Source organism: Meles meles, chromosome 5, assembly GCF_922984935.1.
Source record: "Meles meles chromosome 5, mMelMel3.1 paternal haplotype, whole genome shotgun sequence".
Taxonomy (NCBI): domain Eukaryota; kingdom Metazoa; phylum Chordata; class Mammalia; order Carnivora; family Mustelidae; genus Meles; species Meles meles.
The window spans coordinates 66,766,845-66,789,545 of NC_060070.1; the positions used below are offsets into that span (position 1 = coordinate 66,766,845).

Sequence of the window (22,701 nt, forward strand, 5' to 3'; positions counted from 1 at the left end):
TCAGGGTTGGCTGACTTTTTGAGGACAGGTAGTTCATCTTTTTTTTTTTTCTCAAGATTTTATTTATTTATTTGACAGACAGAGATCACAAGTAGGCAGGGAAGCAGGCAGAGAGAGAGGAGGAAGCAGGCTCCCCGCTGAGCAGAGAGCCCGATGCAGAGCTCGATCCCAGGACGCTGGGATCATGACCCGAGCTGAAGGCAGAGGCTTCAACCCACTGAGCTACCCAGGCGCCCCTAGTTCACCTTTTGATAGTTTCCAGTGATCACAGAGAAAGAGGAGCATAGATTCCCGAGAGGTGGGAGACAAACTGTATTTGAGAGAACATACTTATAAATGCGCTTGAAAGTGACTGACATAGAGCGTGTGCTTTGGACCATGAGAGGAAGCAACTTTTCTGAGAAGAGAAATTACTGGGGGAATCAGAAGTTCCAAAATAGGGCGCCTGGGTGGCTCAGTGGGTTAAGCCGCTGCCTTCGGCTCAGGTCATGATCTCGGGGTCCTGGGATTGAGTCCCGCATCGGGCTCTCTGCTCAGCAGGGAGCCTGCTTCCCTCTCTCTCTCTCTGCCTGCCTCTCTATCTGCTTGTGATCTCTCTCTGTCAAATAAATAAATAAAATATTTAAAAAAAAAAAAAAAAGAAGAAGTTCCAAAATACAGTTTGAAGAAGTAACCCAAAAGTAAGGGTTCTGGAAAGGAAAGGTGGTAGAGGGAGACACATTAATATTTCTTCCCAGTATTGAGCACAAGGTGTCCCCAAGTCAGATACCGTCTGGGCAACGCCAGTAGGAAGAAAACCGAGGGAAAGCAGGAAATTGAACCCATGTTTGTCTAGGGTCAACTCCCATGAGCTCTATCATTTCTTTAATTTCAGGTACAATTATGAGGCATTTAAACTGAGAAGCTCTCCATTCTGTGAACTGATCAGAAATGTCATTAGAGAAGTTTGCATTATGGCCTTTTTCTAAGGCAAATTTCATAAATAATGTTGGATAAAACCTTAAAGATCTATGTTACAATACTCCAGGCAGCTCTATTAGAATCAAATGTAATTGTCAAGTAAATAAGCAAAAGGATTATAAAGTAGAAAACTTTAGGTGAAACACTGAATTGCCTGGAAACTACTCTGTAATCACTCTCTGTTAAGTTTTTAAACCAAAAACATTCTTCAATTGCCGTAACAGTGTTCTGCAGCCAAATTTTTCAACTAAGTGATTTGTTTAGTGTGCCAGGGGTCTGGCAAGACCACCCCAGGCTCTGTGATTTATGAGGAAGATTCAGGACTCAGTATGGAGTCAGACTCCTGCTAAGATTTATTGGAGCAAAACCAGGCCTTCCTAAGGAGAGCTCTCTGATGCCTGCTGTGTGAAGTCTTTTCTGCACAGATAAATTGAAACTATTAGGTTGAGACCTATAAAGTTGCAATATTCAACCTTTTTTCACTACAAAAACAGCAATTGCTGGGACCCCTGGGTGGCTCAGTCAGGTAAGCGTCTGCCTTCGCCTTAAGCTGTGATCCCAGGGACCTAGGATCGAGTCCTATATTGGGCTCCTTGCTCGGCAGGGAGCCTGCTTCCCCCTCTGCCCCTCCCCATGCTCTCTCTCTCTCCCTGTGAAATAAATAAAATCCTCAAAAAAAAAAAAAAAAAAGGCATTTGCCTATGGTTCAACTTCTAGTTCTATCTTCTAGTTTACTCTCCCCCAAAGCTATTTGTGTACCCTGAGCTGCATGTCCACCAAGTCCAACTGAACAATATAGCAAAGAGCTCATACAGAGCTGAGCCTAATGGCTAAACTCTGTTAAAAATAGTGACAGAAAGGGGAACCTGGGTACATCAGTTGGTTTAGTGCTCAACTCTTAATTTCGGCTCAAGTCTTGACCTCAGGGTTGGGAGACCGAGCCCCATCTTGCACTCAGCACAAAGTCTGCTTGAGATTCTCTCTCTCCCTCTTCCTTTGCCCCTCCCCCCACTCGTGTGCACACACATTCTTTCTCTCTCTAAAATAAATAAATCTTTTTTAAAAAATGGTAAATAAATATATTATCCTTGTGGACATCAAGGCCACATACCATTCAGTGAGATTTAAACTCAGAGTGATTCCTAAGATTGTAATCCTAAATGTCTTATTAGAGTAAGCATTTTTACTAAATTAAGCATTTGTTGAACCAGTTATTCTGATCAGTTGAGAGAGACTCTTCAGCCAGACCATACAGCCCAAAATAGAAACAAAGCAGCAAGAACCTGTGCCCTTTATGGGAAGACATGTCAAGGAATGCAGTGACTCAGAAGATATGGATTTCATAAGCTTGTTTATGGTACTTAGTGGCTGCAGGATTTTTACTAGGTGAAAGCTCCAAATGTCCGCCATCTCTGTATTTTGTTTCAGAGCGGTTTTGGAGAGAGACAGAGCCCCAGACCACAAGGATGCTTCTCTGCATCCTTCCTCTTGCCTTTAACACTCACACATGTGACACTAATGGAATAAAGCTTTCAAGCTAGCAGGAAGAGCAATAGAGACTTGGTAAGGCTAGCAAAGCCTTATTGAGCGTCGTACTATATGACTCAGTTTTCTTTATAAAAAATGAAAGAGATTCAAATTAATACTTGAAAGTCACCTGAGTCATTTTAAAAATGGTATTTTTTAGGGCGCCTGGGTAGCTCAGTGGGTTAAGCTGCTGCCTTCAGCTCAGGTCATGATCTCAGGGTCCTGGGATCGAGTCCCACATCGGGCTCTCTGTTCAGCGGAGAGCCTGCTTCCCTTCCTCTCTCTCTGCCTGCCTCTCTTGTGATTTCTCTCTGTCAAATAAATAAATAAAATCTTAAAAAAAAAATGGTATTTTTTAATGGTGGGGGGGGGCAGGTATATTCAATCCTGTCTGCGAGTTACCTAGGATTTCCAGTTTTTTAAATGTTGGAAATCTTAAGTAAATTACTTTCATCATGTTCTCAAGTAGTGAAATTCCCTGTACTTTGTTTAAAAAAAAATAAGAAAATGATTTTATTTCTCATTATTATAATGGAGCGTTTGGGTTTTGGGTTTTTGTTTTTTTTTTAAAGCTCGTATTTACTTAATGCAGTGGTAACTTGAAGGGCATTTTGTCTCTTGAAGCTGTCGTCTAAGTCCCAGAAACACTGAGGATTACCTCTTCCAAAGCCAGGTTGTACCCTAAAAACCATACCAATGAGCCCTGCCTACTACCCTGAGGGTCCCCAGAAGGTGTGATTGTAGCTGAGTTGGAAACCTCTGAAACCAGCAGCTGAGCCAGACTTTGCTCCCCAGGACCCTGTCACCAAGTTGACATAGGTTACTTCCCCTATTAGTGCTGCATGAGCAAAGCCCTGGGGAAATGGAAATCCAGTTTCCCACATTTGTGTACGGAATAAGGAGAGAGCCAAAAAAAATGCTTTCTATCAGTTATTGAGCCTTGTGGTAGGCCCAGTGCTCTCATTAATTTTCACAACCCTGGCACTAAGTGTTGTCCCTCTTTACAGATGGGAAAATTAAGGCTGAGAGGTTAAGTGATGTGCTGAGAATTGATACCCGGTTAAGGGCACAGCCAGCTCAGCTGACTCCAGAGCACACACCACCTCCTTGAAACTTCCAAACACACTGCTACACTGTGCCAAGTGTGGCAAGTACCGTGGTTGAGGGAGGCCCAGGACCTTATAGGAAGAGAGAGAGAAAAGGATTGTGTTAAATACCTGTTGTGCACTAAGCTCTATGGCAGATTCTTCCCATGCATCTTCTCCGTTAATCCTCCCATCTTCCCAGCAGCCCTATGAGGGAGGCCATATCCCCTCACACACACCTACTCAGAGAGATTGAGAAACTTTCTGAAGGTCACCTGAGCCCAGATCTGTTTGAGGTTACATCTTCTGCTTTATCACAATAGAGTGTTAACCAGAGAGGTTGTTGGAGAAGTAAAGATTCTTACAGAGGCAGAAAGAAAAGTGGACTGATGGAAAAGTAGAAAGATAACCTGAAAACTTCAGATGAATGTCTAGCCTAAAGGGTAGACATTAGCAATTATTTGTAATTTATAATTGTTAGAGTTGTAATAATATATAATGAACAGACTGACCATTTGTAAAATTATTTTTGCTTTATTAAGTTAAACTGCAAAAACTGTCATTTTTACATGAGCATTAAAAATTTAAAAAAATTTTTTAAAGATATTTATTTATTAGAAAGGGAGATTGAGAGAGCATAAGACAGGAGAAGGCCAGAGGGAGAAGCAGACTCCCCGTGGAGCTGGGAGCCCAATGCAGGACATGATCCCTGGACTCCGGGATCATGACCTGAGCCAAAGGCAGTCGCTTAACCAACTGAGCCACCCAGGCGCCCCTAAAAATTCTAAGATTTTCAATGTATCTTGTTGTGAGTAGGACCCAGAAGGTCTTCTGGGATAGTAATAAATTCCTGAGATCTGGATGGTAGGAGGTCAGGCGAGTAGATGTTCCGCTGGAGCAGCTCCAGCGGAAGTCAGGAGTAGATAAACTGGCATTCAAGTAACCAGACCTCCAGTTTAATTCAAGTATATTTTTTACATTTGAATTTCAAGACTATAAAACAATTATAACTCCCCACCCCCCACCCCCCAGAAAAAGCTTTTATCAGGGATTATTTGGGAAAAGTCACTGGGACAACATGTGTTACAGTCTTTTAATCTCCTTCATGGTGGACGGTTACATAATATCCAGTTAGGATTGATGTTTGTTGTCAGGACCTGGGGGCCCTGCGGATATGCAGTCACCAGAGAAAGATTAAATTATGTCAAATATAGGCAAGAAAGAAAGGAATACATTTGAAATATGTTCCAGACAAATGGTTCTAATTCGTTTTCAGTTAAGTAAAAATAATATATAGCAGATCCATAAATAGCTTCCTAATTAAGGCTTTACTTACTGTGTGCCGGAGGTAGCTATATAACAAAAAGAAAATTATAATCCTAGTACTCCAAATATGTGATATATTCTGCTTCTTTTTGTTATGTTTCTTAATAATTAACTTCTTTATGAGTAATTTTAATAAGATTGACTTGCAGAATAAGGAGAAAGTTTCTTTTTTTTAAAGATGTACTTATTTTATTTATTTTTAAAGATTTTACGTATTTGACAGACAGAGATCACAAGTAGGCAGAGAGGCAGGCAGAGAGCTGGGAAGCAGGCTCCCCGCTGAGCAGACAGCTCAATGCAGGGCTTGATCCCAGGACCCTGAGATCATGACCTGAGCTGAAGGCAGAGGCTTAACCCACTGAGCCACCCAGGCACCCCACAATGTATGTATTTTAGAGAGAGCATGAGCACAAGCATGAGCAGGAGGGGCAGATAGAAAGGAAAAGAGAATCTCAAGCAGACTCCATGCAGAATCCAACACAGGGCTTGATCTCATGACCATGAGATCACGACCTGAGCGGAAACCAAGAGTCAGGTACTTAACTGCGCTTAACCAACTGCTCCACCCAGGAGCCCCATGAAAGGCTGTTCTGTACACAGTGAGTAAGAAACTTTCTGAGTTTTGAGTTTCATCAACTTTTTTGTATCTTTAGGAATCTCTCTAAGGTTGTGAGCCTAGAGCAAGAGCAGTTAGCCTGGGTTTCACCTGCCACGTGGTGACAACTGGCAACTCCTTTTTGGTAGGTGGGATGAGAGGTTACATGACAGCATTAAAGAACTGAGCATACTTGCTAATTTCCCTTCTAGATCAGTATCAGAATCAGACCCTATGTCCTGGGATCGAGTCCCGCATCGGGCTCTCCGCTCAGTGGAGAGCCTGCTTCCCTTTCTCTCTGCCTGCCTCTCTTGTGATTTCTCTCTGTCAAATAAATAAATAAAATCTTTAAAAAAAAAAAAAAAAGAATCAGACCCTATCCTGGTTCCACTCATACTCCTTTCAGTTTCGCTCCCAGCCACCATCCTCCAGTGTAAGCACATACACACACCATGTAGCCCTTTTCCAGTGGTAGCTTGCCTGGTAAAATTTCAAGTGACAAGGTCCTATCAGAAGCCACTGAATGAGGCCTTTTATTTGCTATCTGCTCATTTTTTACTGTATGTTTACAGAACTTTCCTTGAAAATAAAGCCAAAAAAGCCCAATAGATAAAACTTAAACCGATCAATGTCTGTGTTTGAAGCTATTATTTAAAGCAAACAAATCCAAAGTAAGAAATATTAAAAGAATTGTGTAAGATACTTTTACTATTTAGTCTATGATTTTATCTATATTATTTAATATATATTAATTATAATATATAGTTAATAATAAATAATTAATAATATAATAAAATAATATAATGGTTAATATCCACTGGTTTATTTATTTGAAAGTGTGTGTGAATGTACACAGGGTTGGGGGGGAGGGAGAGAGAGAGAGAGAGAATCTTGAGTAGACTCCCTGATGAGCACAGAGCCCACTGAAGGGCTTCGAGCTCAAGACCCTGAGATCATGACCTGAGAGACCAAGAATCAGACACTTAACTGCCTGAGCCACCCAGGCACCCCATTATCTATCATTTTCCATGCTAATACCACAAAAATTTGGTGTATTGCTCTCTAGAGGTAAATTTAGGGAATTTTTTTTAGTAATTTCTTCTCAGTACGTCTTAGGAACAGTTTTTAAATTTACTCTTCTTAAAGCATAATTATCATCCCATCTTTTCTGGTTCAAAAACATGGAGCAAGTAATTCCTATTGTCTAGATAATGTCCAATTTCCTTAGCCTAATGAAGAGATAATGTGTAATAGGTCAGGGGCAAGGGCTCCAAACAAAGCAGGGGAAGGAGTGTGAAGTGCTGAGTGGTAGGGTTGCCATTTTAAACAATTCAAGAGGATTTTCTTATCTGTCTTATTTGAGCAGAGTCCCAGAGGACATGAAATCCATGTGGGTGTCAGAGATAAGAATGTTTCAAGTCCTTGCAAAGTTCTGGGATGGACTAAGTCAGGATGACTAGAACAGAGTCATCCAGAAGGAAAGGGCACTTTGTGGGCCATGATGGAGACGTTAGGTTTTACTCCAAGCAGGATGGGAGCTGTTGGAGAGTTCTGAGCAGAGGAGTGACGCCACTTGTATTTTAAGGGGATCACCCTGGCTACTACGATGAAAACAGACTAAAGGTGGTCAGTGGGAAGAGCAGGTAGACTGGGTAAGAGTATACTGTAGTCACACAGGGAGGAGATGATGAGAGAGGCAGCCGGAGAGGTGGTCAAATGTTTTATAAGGCAGAGGGGAGAGACTTACTAACAGATCGATCATGAGGATCAAGGACGAGTCCGGGGTTTGGGGCATGATCAGCTGGAAGGGCAGAATTCTCAGCTGGTGAGGAAGACGGCAGAGCAGGTTATAAGGCAGAGAGTAGGAGGCAGAAACTCTGGGCTTGGTTTTTGACATGATTTGTATCTGAGACAGTAGCAGACATCTTTTAAATATCCTTTGAAATACACTGAAGTAATATGGGTAAAGGGGTGCCTGGGTGGCTCCGTGGGTTAAGTATCCACCTTCAGCTCAGATCATGACCCCTCGGTCCTATGATCAAGTTCTGCATCAGGCTCCTTGCTCCGTGGGGAGCCTGCTTCTCCCTCTGCCTCCAGCTCCCCCTGCTTGTGCTCTCCCTCTCTGAAAAATAAATAAAATCTTTTTTAAAAATACATATGGGTCAAGAAAGTAATATGTTTAAAGTATGGGATCCTGCACTTGACATAACCAGAGAATTACTGGGTATGTCTGCCCTTCATTCCTTTCCTAGAATACATTTCCCATAGTCTCTTTAATAATCTGTGTGATGGAACTTTTGCCAGTAGCTGTTTCAAAATCCTAGTAAATTTTATGTCCTGGCTCCTTTCTAGTGACCCACTTGGTTATGTTCTTGGAATGTTGGGTCCTTAATGCATGAGCTTTCTAAGAGCTAAGATCAGAGACTTTGGATACCAGTCATGCTTCCACGTGCTTGCTTTGTGTATAAACTGGGACCACCCTTGAACACGCTACTGCTGGAGGATCGGTCGAGCCACAGCCCTTGAGTTTGGGGTGTGTCCTTCCCACTGAGCCAGCAAGAGTTGTAACAGCCTCATCTTTTTATCTCCTAAATCTAGCCTCGTACCTGATACAAAGGTTCACAGGGAACAATGAATAGGTGAATGTTTCTGAATCAATTTTAAGAAACTGAATATGGTCTTTTCTCTTTTATCTCATTCGTATAGCGTCTGAAAGCTACAAAGTGCAAGAAAAGAAAACTGCTGCCTCCAGCCGTCCCTCTGCTGTTTCGGGACAGAATAGCAATTACTCAGGAAGTAAATCAGGTACGATTCATGTCATTTGCTGTAGAAAAAAAGTTATCCCTAAAGCCTTAAGACATCTGGAATTTAGGAGAGCTTAGTTTCTGTCCTGCTACCAAAACACAACTCCTACTGGCTTGTATGAATTTAAGTCCGAGAACCTCTTACAGCCTTGATTTTCTCTTTCTAAAATGGAGATTCAAACACATGCCCTCCTTACTTCTCAGAATCATTTTGACAATCAGCAAGATGATGCAAATGGGTGCATTGTTTACTGTCAAGCAATGTATAAGAGGTAATCATTTTCCTATTCTTTTTTGTAATGGTGCATGTGCCACAACTTTTTGTACCTGTGTGCCCCGCATTATTGCATATCTTTTCTTGTGACATTTTTCAGAAGCCATTTAAGGAAATCTTCATACATAGCGAAGCTGGTACAGAATTATGTTTTTGTTCTCTATTGTCTGCAATGATTGTACACCTACATGGTAATTTCATTTAATAGCCTGTGATTCATGGTCTGTTCCACTCAGTGATACAAAGAAGCAAACAGCCTATAAACATAAACAGTTGAAGACAATGCAGTTGCTTCCAGGCGTCCAACAGCCATTGTGTGGCCCTTGACAGAGCCCACTGTCCAGTATGATGGTAAACAAGCAAAGAGAAGCAAAGGCAAAGTGACGCCCTCATGAGGGCCTTGGAAGCCTACTTTATGCAGCATCTGAGACCGAAGTCACTCAAGAACAGTGAATCAGTGAGAATAAAGATGGAAATCACTCTTTCTAGCCTCAAACAAAACATTCCCCCATTATTCCTAGTTTGGCGGGGGTGGGTCGGTGGGGTTTCCATGTGGGAAAGATCATTACACAGCAGATAAATCTGGCTTCTTGCTTAAAAAGACAACTAACAAGTACTATTGCCAGACTGTATGACCAGCCATTAGTGGAAGATGATGTGTAGTTTCAATGGAATTGTAATTAGCAGGCTGAGACTCCCCTCTTAGTTTGCCTTTCCATCTGTTCATGTACCCACCTAGCTTTCAGCTGCCATCTACTACTTCATGAGTAATTGTCCTGTGCCTGGGACCATGACAGGGACTGGAGGAGCAAAGTAGGGCCCCTGTGCTCCCAGGCCTTATTCTAGGGTACTTAGGTTCCTTATACTCAAGTGAGGATCCTTTAGCATGGAAATCTCATTTGTCTTACCATGAGAACTGAACATTCGCTAAATGCTATACACTGTTTTCCCCTTGTTTTGACTGTATTCCCTGTGCTATACCTTTTATCCTTGTGACTTATTCATTCCATAACTGGACGTCTGTACTTTGCACTCCCCTCACCCATTCTGCCCGTTACCCTTCACCCCTCACCTCTCTGGCAGTCATTCATATTGTGTCTTTTGAGCATCATGTGTCTTCTTTCTTATATAAGTGTATAGAGACAAGTTGATATACATATGAAGGTCTTGCTTTTAAAACCACCATGTTGTTTTCCTTAGTATCTCCAAAGGATGATAGAAGAGATTTCATGTTGGATGGCTAGGCTTGAGTAAAACCTGTTACTTTTATGAGATACAAGTCATGGGAATGTCTGACTAGAGCAGTCTATTAATTTTCATTCTCTGGAACTTGGGGGGAGGGGTGGTGAAAAGTAAAGTATATACTAAATTTTGGAATATTTTAAATTTTGTCCTCAACCCAAAATGGGCAGTCTGATCAAATGATTTCTTGGGGTCTCTTTTAACCCAGTAAATTTTAGTTAAATGTTTTCCCATCTTTTACCTTCTGATACTTAAAATTATTGAAAGACTCTAGAACATCTCTTTGATGTTAATAACATTCAAGTTGTTAATATTTTATCTTCGAAACAGGCATAGGAGGCCCTTGTGGTTTATAAGTATGGGCATAGTATGTCTCATGTTATCTGGGAAAGACAAGTGCTCTCAGCTGTGAATACTTGGACCCAGACAGAAAGAGACCATTTATAAAGTCATGGATCTGTCCATATCTACAGAGTTGGTGAGGGCTCTTGAGGATGCCATCAGCTGCCTCCAGATGATTCAGATTGTAACCTAATTAGATGAGAACATTGGTATTCTCTTCATGAATGGTACATACCTAAAAAAAGCAGAAACTTAAGTTCATTAGAAAAAAATCTCTTTTAATCCCTAACCCTTTATCACCCTCCACCAACAAGTCTTTAAAAGAGCCACGAAAAATTTTACTAGCATTTATAAGTCATTTCCATCACAGAGGAATGCAGGCCTTGGAATCTTCCAGGCCTTCTCTGACTGCTCCATCTTGCCGCTGTCATGCCTCCCTGGGTGCCCTGGTGTGCAGAAGGGCATGGGGTTGAGCAAGAGATCTGGTTTTAGGAACCAGCTGTGACACTTTACCATGCCACCTTCCTCGGTCACAGACATTTCCCTCAGCTTTCTCCTTTGGAAAACAGGCATGAGAACTCGTCCTTGAAGGAGTAAGTGCTTGGCCAGCTTGTAAAGCAGCTGTGAAGAACAAAATGATAACATTTGTGAAAGTGCTTTGTAAAATGCAAAAGCCCCAATGAAGTTATTTATTGTGTCAATTCTAGTTGTTTGGATCGAAGTCAAAGCCTGGTGGGCTCTTGAGAAAACCTTGTCCGTGTCAGTTGATTTTCTTTCTTCGAGAGCCCCTGAGTTTCCCCTTTGTGATCTAGGCTCATGCATGTCATTGAAGACAGGATATCAGGAGCACTTCCTGTCACTCTTAACAAAAGTGCCCCAGTTTGGGTGGCCAGCCCCCCGCTTCAAGTCGTCCCCGCCAGAGGTTGAATGCAGAGAGCAGCTGCATGTGAACTCACAGCAACGTTCTGTTGCTCTGAAAACTTTTCCTTCTGACAGTGTTAGATCTGTCAAGAAATGATGTGAAATGTTCAGGATGTTCATTTACTTCCTGCGCCTTGATTTTGTTCCAGGGAAAAGGGATGTGAGGGTTGGAGATGAGAGGGAGACAAAGAATCCTAGAAAATTCACTCTTTACTTGGAACTATTCAATTGTTTTTCTTTTTGGAAACCTTGCTTTAAAGATGATTTTTATCTGTTTTTGGTTATTAAAACTGTGACTGTTTAGCACTTATTTTTTTTTTTTAAGTCTGTTATCAAATATGAGATTGCTGTTTGTTTGCCCCATTGGTGTATGTTGGGGGGAGTTTGAAGGCTCTGAAAGTTAGCGAAGGTTGTTTGCTCATTCGTTCAACAGATGCTTCTAAATATTCTCCTTTCTGCCAGATGTGGTCCTAAACATTGGGAATACACGGTGAACAAAACCAACAAGGCTCTGTTCCTCCCCACCCCCATCTTTAATCCACCAGGAGTTTTATTGACATTCTGGCACCCAAGTGACTGGATGTAATCAGAAGGATGGAAACAGAATTTAAACTGAACGCCTTGGGGCGCCTGGGTGGTTCAGTCAGTTGAGTGTCTGACTCTTGGTTTCAGCTTAGGTCACCATCTCAGGGTCATGAGCTCAGGCTCCTGAGATGGAGCCCCAACGTTGGGCTCAGGGTGCTCAGTACAGCGTCTGCTTGAGATTCCCTCTCCCTCTAACCTAAAATGAATAAATAAAATCTTTGAAAAAACAAGAAAACAAAAAATGACGTGAATGCCTTTTTCCCTCTACAATTCAGCATTTTCTAATGCCAGGTTCCTAAACCAACCAAAATCATCTAGGATATCATAATCACCATGCCCTAATTCTTTACTTCCTCAAAATCTGATTCCAAATGAATAGTGATTATCGTTCCAGCGCTCAAAACAAGGTCAGCGGGAGTCATTATACTTGTAAGCATTGGCCTTACTTTTAGCGATTGATTGATATGTTTGTGCAGCAGTCTATGCATCCTTGTTTCTTATCTATTATATGGTCATTCAGGATGGAGTTTGTTACATGTGATGAGCATAATCTTCATATGAAATGATATTATGGAAATCACCTCATGTAGTGCTGTTTTCCAACTGTGTATTCAAACAGCAACCATTATAGTATGTAATTGGGTTATTGATATTGTTATTGATTTGGGGCTTTCAGGGTTGGTTTGGGTAGAAGAGGACAGGTGAGGAGGTGTGTGCCCCATATGTTGTTATTAAAATCTTCCCTTCAAAAATTTTTTTCAAAATTTTGCCCGAAATTTGCCAAGTACTTAAAAGTAAGCTAGAAATGTCACACCCTTCTTGATAGTCTGTGACAGAAATTGTGAATGTAATTCAAAGGAATTAAACTATTTTTTAAGATATTTGTTAATTGAGTGAGAGAGAAAGCGTGGGAGTGGGGAGAGGGCTAGAGGCAGAGGGAAAGAGAGAATGTCAAGCAGGCTCCATGCCATGCATAGAGCCAAATGCAGGGATCGATCTCACCACCTGGAGATCGTGACCTGAGCCGAAATCAAGAGCAGACGTTTAACTGACTGAGCCACCCAGGCACTCCTAAACTATTTTGTAGACTTTCTGTAAAGTGCTTATGTCTTTTTTATATAAAGTCTTTTTTAATAAAGTTGATTTGGGGGTTTTATATAGTTAAATAAGTGTTTATGAACTGGTAAACCTCATTGTTTAAGGCATATTACTTAAGTCGTAAGTAATCATTGAAGGTCTCTTCTAACTGCCTTTTGACTTGTTCTCAGATAGTTCTTTCTTGAAAATGCCATTTGCCATGCTGTCATTTCTTTTCATGAGAAACAAGTGACAGTAAAACACCCCCGTGTATGGCCCGTAACCAGGTGCCTGAGCGGGAGGCCACGTGCCCATTTTCAGATTCCAGAAGTAAAGCCTTTGGGGCCAAGAGCCATATTTTCTTACACAAACAATATTTGAAATCTCATAAATAATCAGTAGCTCTGAAAAGTAAGTATCCCAATAAATGTGAGTTAGTGAGGGGTCCTTTGACCAGTTTCTAAAATTTGTACCTTAAAAGAAAATATAAGAGGGGCGCCTGGGTGACTCAGTGAGTTAAGCCTCTGCCTTCAACTCAGGTCATGATCTCAGGGTCCTGGGATCGAGCCTCACATTGGGCTCTCTGCTCCATGGAGAGCCTGCTTCCCTCCCCCCTCTCTCTGCCTGCCTCTTTGCCTACTTGTGAGCTCTGTCTGTCAAATAAATAAAATCTTAAAAAAAAAGAAAGAAAGAAAGAGCATAAAATACTATCACTTAGTCTTGCACGTGATTCTCACTGCCAGGTTTTTGCAGGCTCCTGATGGGCCTTTTCTACGGTTTCTGTTCCCCCTCCATGTACAAATCCTGTGGCATTCAAGAGGCCTTGGGGATGGAGGGACTTTCAATTTGTTGATGAACCACCACCATGCTGTCTAAAATATTGTCCCACTAGCTTTCTATTTTTAACATGCGATCTTAAAAATATGTCAGTTTAAGAGAAGAGAAAATAAACCTGATTTTGAGGTAATTATCATCACATCATCATTTCGCTTGTTTATTAGCAGCAGAGTGAGCGCATTAGTATAGCGCTCTGCCGGGAAACCCGCAGCCGTGCCTCGCAGCAGTGCCATCCAGAGTCCTCCCTGTGACCAGCCAGCCCCGTGCCCTGGCCCTTGCAGGTCTGGCCCCATCACTTACAATCTCACTCCACTCCAGGCTCGTAGATCTACCCATTTCTTGAGCACATTATGTGCTCTTTTTTTTTTTTTTTAAGATTTTATTTATTTATTTGACAGACAGAGATCACAAGTAGGCAGAGAGGCAGGCAGAGAGAGAGGAGGAAGCAGGCTCCCTGCGGAGCAGAGAGCCCGATGCGGGGCTCGATCCCAGGACCCTGGGATCATGACCCGAGCCGAAGGCAGAGGCTTTAACCCACTGAGCCACCCAGGTGCCCCACATTATGTGCTCTTAATCCCAGGGCCTTTGTGCTTGCTTCCCATCTCCTGGAATATCTGCATATCCATGTGTCCTTTCCATCAGGGTTTTACACGTAAAAGTTACATCAGTGAGGCCTCCCTTGACCGTTTTCTAAAATGTTAAGCAATCCCTTCCTGCCATGTCACAATCCCCTTTATTGCTTTGTTGTGCCCATAGCATTTATCTCAAACTAACGTTCAGTATATTTTCCCCTTTTTCATTTTTTAAAAAGATTTTTTCTATTTATTAGAGAACGCATGCAAGGAGGGGGGGGCAGAAGCAGGCTCCCTGCTGAGTGCAGAGCAGCCACATGGGGCTCCATGCCAGGACCCCGAGATCATGATCTGAGCCAAAGCCAGACGCTTAACCAGCTGAGCCACCCAGACGCCCCAGCCCCTTTTTTTCATTCCGTATCTCTTATTTATCCTGTTTGTAAAATTCTCCCTGAATAGAATGCAGTCCCCACAAGGGCAGAGATTTTTTTTTTTCCTTGATTGCTTTCTTTTCAGCACCTAGAACAATGCCTGGTGCACAGTTGATGTTCACCCTGTGGTCAGTGAATGAATGAGTGAACGGAGGCTTATGTGTGAGGCACATAACTAACACCGTTTCAAGCATTTTGTTTAGTTCTTACAGTGATGTGAGATTGGTTCTATTTATTCTTGTTTTGTAGATAATAAATCAAAACCCAGGGAGCGCCTGGGTGCCTCCATTAGTTAAGCATCTGCCTTGGGCTCAGATCGTGATCCCAGGGTGCTGGGTTCGAGTCCCACATTGGGCTCCCTGCTCAGTGAGAAAACTGATTCTCTCTCTCCCTCTGCTTGCCGGTCCCCTTGCTTGTGCTTGCTCTCTCTCACTCCATCTCTCTCTGTCTAAAATAAATACATAAAATCTTAAGAAAAAAGAATCCATGAAACCCATGCCCTAATTAACTTGAGACTAAGAGAGTTGATGAGTAACTCATCCAAATTTACCTAGCAAGTGAGAGACAGGACAGAAAGTGGACTCTTGCCTATGTGACTCCAAAGCTGGGCTTTTTGCATCCAGCTGGTGAACCCCTATTCAGTAGAACTTCACTTAGGATTCTGTTTGCTGTTGAGGAACAGACTTTTTAAAGCATAAAAATGAAAGAAGTTCAGAGCATCATAGTTGTTGCTGGATAGAAACAGTCAAAAGACTACAGTTATGTTTTTACATCATGGGTTTTGGAGGGGGGTAGGCAGGCTGTGTGTCTTTTTTTTTTCTAGAACTTGTTTCCCATTTTTGTTGAGCTAGAACTGACAGAGCAGGCTGTAAGTTTAAGGCGTGCAGCATAGTGACTTGACTTAGCTGTGCTGTGAAATGATCCCCACAGTCAGGTTAACATCCCTCATCTCCCAACCCTCATATGGGAAAGAAAAAAAGATATGGTTTTTTCCTTGTGATGAGAAGTCTTAGGGTCTACTCTCACATAATGTTTTTAAATAGGAGAAAAATGCTTGAAAATTCTCAGAAAAAAATCGTAATAGTAAGGCATATCACCAAAACTATAGTCCTATATACCAGTTGTTGTAAGACATAGTAATATTTCATTCATCGAATTTACTAGCTAAAAAGGTATTTATCAAAGTATATTGTTATGAGAAAATCCACTTTTCTGCTTATGTGTTTTATCTCCTTTGCAGACCCTCCTCTCGTGCTACGGGTCGATGACCGGCAGCGGCTGGCCAGGGAGCGCCGCGAGGAGCGCGAGAAGCAGCTAGGTATCCATCCCCAGCCCTCATCCCCTCCTTCAGGGACACTGTCGTTGGGATGTTACCTTTCACCTCAAGACTAATGGCCACTTAACCATTGAGCACATGGACATCACTCTAATTGACTATGCTCGCTGTCGTGCCTTTGTGAGTCGTACCGATGGATATGAAACAGAATTTAGTAAGTGATAGAAACAAGGGACCAAATTCTAAGTAACAGGAAAGCCCAGAATTAGGGTCCTTTTCCCTTCTTTTATTGTAATCACAGTTTAATGCGGTGCAGGAGAGAATGTATGTACGACAGGCTCGATGGCTTAGCTTACATTTTACAGCTTTAAAACACACACACACACACAAGAACAGTAAGCTTATGGTTCTCTTGGCTCTCTTTGATGCGAAGAGTCATGAGAGTGTACACTGCTGGGGCACGTCCTGCTTCCCGTAATAAAATAACCCTGCTGCTGAATTTATAGATGGATGCGGCCAGCCTTGCTGCCAGAAGAGTGCAGAACCTAGTGCTGAGCCGTCTGATTTTTCCTTTGCTACCTAAGGTCTTTGTGAAAGGTTAGCAACTGTGGTATTGGCCATACCGTCACCTGGAGAGCTGTGTCCCAGGGATGACCTTACCAGGAAGCCAAGATGAAAGCACCAGTGTCCTCTAGAACACGGAGCAAGGATGCTCATGCTAACTCCTCCTTTACTTTGATGTCCATTTATGCCAAACTGCTAAAACAGGATGCTCTCCTTAAGTGCCTTGGAAAGATGAAATGTCCGGTTAGCTTGTCTCAGTGTTACAGAATGTCTCTGTCATTTAAAACTAGGACCGACAAGGTTATTAGCATGTTCCCAGTGGATGACCCCTAACTTTTCTAGAGTTCCACTGCATTCTATAAGAATTCATGTTTCCATGGGAGAACCCAGCATCTGTACCCCATTTTTTCTATTGTTCTAATCCACAAACCCAAATCTGTGAAATTGACGGGACGCTGGTTTTCAGAAGTCTGCTGACATTTACTTAATTCTTCCAAGGCCTTGTTCTCTCCTTTGCCATAATGGCATGCCAGGTCAGTTCTTTTGCTGCCAAAGTCTTTTTGACACAAATTTCAACAACTTGGTGGAAGGGATTGAGCTCTGCTGCTTTTGTGTGCCTAGCTTTCTGCACAGGCTTGAAGTTCCCTGTCGCTGACAGGCTTGCTGCAGGTGGGTGGGTTCCTGGCGGAGGGCTATCTGTGGCCCTCAGGCTGATGCTTTCCCCGACATACTCTGCAGCCTGGGTCTCTTGCTCCTGGGAAGTATGCCCACTGCTTCCTGATTCAGGTTGGTTTGACAAGTAGATCAGAACAGAGGAAAGGCAGAGCAACCTAAGCAGAAAGAGACTCCAGATAAGCACAAAGAAGCAACTGCCCACCTGCTCTGGGATGCCTGGTATTTGCACTGTCTTTGGATGGGTCCAAGGATTTGCTGTTTTCTTCTCCTCTCTGTCTTATCCAGCTGGGTCTACCTGCTAGAGTAGAAGTAGCTCCAGAGGATCAGGAGACTACCCCTTTATGATTTAAATCCCATTGTGAGTCAGCTTTTGCACAGTAACTCAGACCTTTCTGTTTGGGTTTGTCTTTCAAAGCCAAGCACTGTTTGGTTTTTTTCTTTTCCTTTCTTTTTAGTTTTGTGGAATGTATTAATTAACATGCTGGTCAAACAAAATGATTTCACTTCTTATGCTATGAAGTTACAAGACCTATAGCTTGGAGCCTACACAGTCTCCTGCAAGTTGCCTAGTTCTCTGTGTTGAGTGGCTCGATGTTTGTCTTAAGAGGAAACCCCACATTTTAATTCATATCCACAGGGCAGCACACGACTTACTAATTTATACACTCAAAAACCACGTTTGCTGGGTATTGTGTTCAAAAGATAGAGATTGAGACCCACCCTTCAAAGGCTAGCTGCAGGGTATGTGGGGAGGGAGATAAACCCACAGCAATTGTAATAGGAGGTGGTATTGAAAGGGTGTGCACACGGGTTGGTGAGAACCCACAGAAGCAACCAACCAGCCTGTGGGTGTCACATGCCACCAGAGTTTCCCACGAGAGGATGTGGAAGTGCTGTCCAGGAGGGTGGAAGAGACAGAGATCATAGAACAGTGACATAGGGATATGTGGGAAAAGGCATTTGCTAAAGGAACCCATCATGCTTCACGGATTATATTACATGGGTCGAAGTAGTTTTCAGGTGATTGTATTATCCTGTTATTACACGTGGACTGTTTTAGTGAGCCAACATATAATAGACATAGTTTTTCTTCTTTTCCCTGCCATGTTAAATGTCATGGCTTCCTTAATTCTGATCTCTTTTTGTTGTTAAAAATCATAGTTTTCATGAAATATATCAGTCCTAATTTTTATTTTTTTATTTGCATTAACTGCATTTTCTTTTTAAATTTTAAAGTAATGTCTTTTTGCCTGATTTTTTCCATGTAATCGGTCATAGCAGCAATTAAGTCTTGAGAGGCTCTCTTCAATCTTCATAAATACATGAATAAACATACATGTCAGCACACATACATATATTTTTGTAAAAGTGTTATCTAAAACCTAGCACCTAACTTAAATTTAAATAATTGTGCCTTGCAGTCTCTAAAGTTGATTTCTAAAAAAATCTTTACTACTAAAAATCGAAGGGCATGCCTGAGCAACTATCCTTAAACTGTGCTTTGCAAAAACTATAATGACAGTGGATTATTTTTAAAAAGAAGGGGTAAGGGAATGTCAATATCAGATCTCTGGACTGTGCTTTTTAAAAACAAAAACAGTTGGTATTACCAACTGTTACCAGTTGGTAATACCAACTGTTACCAGGCTTTCAAACTGTAACACTTTTCAAGTTTAAGGGGAAAAAAAATTGGAGTACACTCCATAAATTCCAGCAAAGCAAAGTTTTAAATGATTGGCCATTGAGATTGATTACTAGTGTTGGATGTAGGTTGCGACTGATGTTGAAATTATTAAAATTTTTTGTTTTAATCCACAGTTTCAAAAAAGCAAAGTGGAGAGGGAGAATAAAGGTCCTTTTGTTTTGGGTGGCATGTCATGTTTGTACTATTCTGTAAACAGAGAGGACCTAGTCATAACTTTCTGTGGGTTAAATCTCCGACTCATGCTTTAATGCTTTTATGGTGGGATTGGGTCATGTGGCTTAGTCTTTCTACATTATCCTTCAATTTATCACATAAAACCAGGCATAATTCTTCATGTTTGGGGCTGTTCTGTCCATTTGGTTGAGCATAAATACTCTGAAAGCTGTATTTTTCGGTCTTAAAAGCTTTCTCCGTGAAGGAATCCCCCCAACCACTCCCTTCTCTCTGAGTCTCTTCAGGCCATTCCTTCAAACTCCCTTCTCTTGACCTCTGTATCTTTTTTTCACCAACTCTCTTACAAGCTTTAATTTTGTTTTTTTCCATAAGAGAAAAAAAATTCATTTGTGCTCATGGGTTCCGACTCTCCTTTCTTGATGACATGGGTTCTACACATTCATTTGCTCCTAAGGCGGTTGATGCTTCCCCATTATCTAAAAGTCAGCTTCTGTACAACTGGCTCATCAACTCTCATTCCAAAACGAATTCCTCTGGGTGATTTTTGTGGCCGGATCAATTGTACCAGTATTTTTCTGGCCCCAAGCAATAATGTCTTTCAGCTGTGCTTGGTAATTGTCCTATTGCTGGAGGCACTCGCATCTTCCTGACCACTAGTCTTAGCTGCTGGATCTTTTGCATTATAAAACATTTTTTTCTCTTCCCTGAGCCCTCACTAGTCTCCACTCTGGCCTGTTGAGCCACCTGAAGTTACCAGTGGTGAGTTGGACTCAGCCTAGTCCTCGAGCTGGAGCTTCAGCGTCTGGAGCCTAGTAGGTGGGTGGAAGTTGCCACATTCTCTCTGTCCCTCAATCCACTTAGTCATAAGAATAGCTGACGCTATCTTCAAGATAAATGTCGGGTCCCTGCCTTCAGATCTGCTGCCTGTGCTATCAGACTCATCCAGGCCTTCATAAATCCAGAACCATCTCACAGATGTACTGCATCTCTCCAGCTGTGTTGCAGTTAGGGCCACTCCCTATTTTTGAAGCCCTTTCTACTCTTCATGGCCTTTCCCCCCTTTCAGAAATTGATCATTTTCTCGCTCTGCGGTCAGTTTTGCATAACCTCATATTTTAGCTCGCATTCTAATGTTGTTGTTTGTGCTCAAGAACTTTTCCTTGTTGGATTTGTATAACCTCCTGGTTGTGTGTATGTTAAACTTTTAAAGGGTGTGATTGACTATAATTTGCTAGTTCTTTGTATCCCAGTACATGGCATGGTACTAATTATTCAACAGACATGTAGTAAATATTTGCAGACTTTCCTTACTCTGCAGTCTTTCATGAAATATTAATAATAATGATGGGCCAAACAACATTATGCATTGCATTATCACATTTAGCAGCAAATTAACACCATGGTTGTCCTTTTTATTGTGTGGGCCTGCCATAATTGTTAATGTAATTTATTTTATAGAAGGACATGTGTTTTATTTTTACATTGTGATAAGTAGATGGATTTTCTTTCTGCCCGAGGATATTTAAGCATGTCTTTAATATGTCTTTGATATTACTCTCAACATCCAAGCATGTGTGTATTCTTACTCACTTGTTTATTATCTGTCTGCCCCCACTGGGGTATAAGCTCCACGAGAGAAAGTACTTGTGTCATTTTGTCATTTCTGGAGCCCAGTACCCATTAATAGTGCCTGGCCCATAGTCGATGTCTAACCATTGTCGTTGAATGGTAAATGAGTAGTAAGTCTATGCATATTAACATCGGCACAGACGAATGCGGCAGGTGTACTGCAGATTTGCTAAGACATTACCAAATTATCCGATAATACCTGCCGTTGTAATAGGTCAGTCAAACAGGTCTTGGATTCTTATTCTTAAACATTGTCTCAGAGGGACAAGCCTACAAAGGTCATCTATACACTAGTTGTGCCTTAAAACTGTTGGATTTTCATGTATGTTATAAAACTGACAGTCCTACAATATGTTGACGAATTCAAGAGAATATTTAAGAACTCTTTCACAGGTGAAAAATTTTCTGCACCCAAGGAGATACACGGTTCAACCCCTTTTCTTAAAATGATACAGATTAAGCTTAAAGTTTTGGCATGAATGGAGTCACATTGCCAACTGGGGCTTTCTGGGGTTCGGTGACATCATGAAAGATTATCAGAATTGTATGATTGATTTGCATATCTCACAAAGAAAAATTTGTTTATAAAATCTATCCTTCATAGGGGTTTTATAGCTAAGTTCAAACTTGTACAAGAGATCTCTCATACTGTGTTAGAAATCACCTACATAATATAAAAAAGATTTTGAACTTCGAACAAACGTCTGTCAACTTTTATTTGAGTTTCTTTCTGTGGATAATTTTTACCAGACTTCTTTGCCCTTCCAATCATAGCTTTTTTACTTTGCCTTTTTTTTTTTTTCTTCTTAAAATCTCCTTAATAACAGTGTGTTGTCAACACAGGGACAGCATTGTTAATCCAAGTGTGGCCAAGAGATAAATGATCATTTCAGCCTGGCTTGAGCATTCATCTCAAAAATATTGATGGGGGATTAGGACTAACTAGTAAACCACCAATAATGCATACCGATTAAAGTCATTAGTGAAGCTGCCTCTGATGTCACATTTCACATTATTCGATTAGCCCTTTTCTTGGTTTTTGACCAGACTATAGACAAAAGAGGGTGAGCTTTGGGAAAGCAGTCTTTCTGAACCAAATTGCTACTGGGTAGAAGTTTGACCTATCTGTGGTTAGTCTTGGCATCTGGTCTCCTGAAGTTGTCACTTAATGAACATAAAGTACAAAAGCCCTCCAGTCCGTCAGGCAGGCCGTGAACAGCTAAGGGCTCTGACTGCACCGCAGTGGGAGGGATACGGACATGAGCACACACATACCACAGCGGCTGTATCATGAGTCAAGCTCGGGACTGGCAAGAATAAATGCTTGTTGCAGGTTGGATTTGGTAACTCAGAGGCTGAAGCTTTACCATAAATGAATGAATCATTCTGACTAATAAGCAGCCATTACTTCTTCCTCTGAAACAGACTTTGCCTTTGAGGCTGAAGATGAAAAGATCTTAAAATCTGAAAAGTAAGGGGTCTTGTAAACAGAAGAGGATAAAAGCTAAGAGTGACATTAGGAGATCAGGGTCTTTACATCGGATGACCAGCTTGTCCCAATCTAGAGCAGCAGGTTAGTCCCTGGGAGGCATTGCAAAGCGTGTCCTTCAACATAATGGCTCAGTGTTTGCTTCCAGAAGCAGACAGTCCAGAGTTTGAATTCCAGATCCACCACTGATTTACTCTGAGGCATCAGGCAGGTTACACCACTTCTCCAGGTCCCAGGCTGCTCACGATAAAGTGAGTTTAATAGCAGCGTCTGCCTCATTGAGTGGCTGTGAAGATAATGCCTGCAGATCACTTGGCATGAGCGCAAAGGGAGAACTGAAGACATCTCACCATGGCGGTGATGGTGAGAAGATGAGGATGGCCGGCCACATGATGCCACAGATACAGACTCCGATGCCTGGACTGAAGAAGCCTAATGTTTCCGAGCTGGGGGAGACAAGGGGAGAGGGATATTTGTGTTTCCTGGTCCAGCAGGGCAGGGCAAGGCAGGGCTCAGTAAAGTAGCCAGGTGAGGAGGATAGCAATGCTTAAGAAGTGAAAGTGGGTTGGGGTTGAGGTCATAACTAAAAAATTCCAAGAACCATCATCAAT

General features: G+C 41.9%; 1 protein-coding gene across 12 annotated transcripts in view; it reads left to right on the forward strand.

Annotated features, from left to right (window-relative positions):
- The window catches only part of MAP7 (microtubule associated protein 7), a 167,813-nt gene that overhangs the window by 98,776 nt on the left and 46,336 nt on the right, over positions 1–22,701 (forward strand). For all 12 annotated transcript variants that reach the window (XM_046004608.1, XM_046004606.1, XM_046004610.1 and 9 more), the window contains 2 exons: positions 8,200–8,298; positions 15,819–15,896. In XM_046004608.1, the coding sequence (XP_045860564.1) occupies positions 8,200–8,298; positions 15,819–15,896 (177 nt within the window). The remainder of the gene's footprint in view (positions 1–8,199; positions 8,299–15,818; positions 15,897–22,701) is intronic.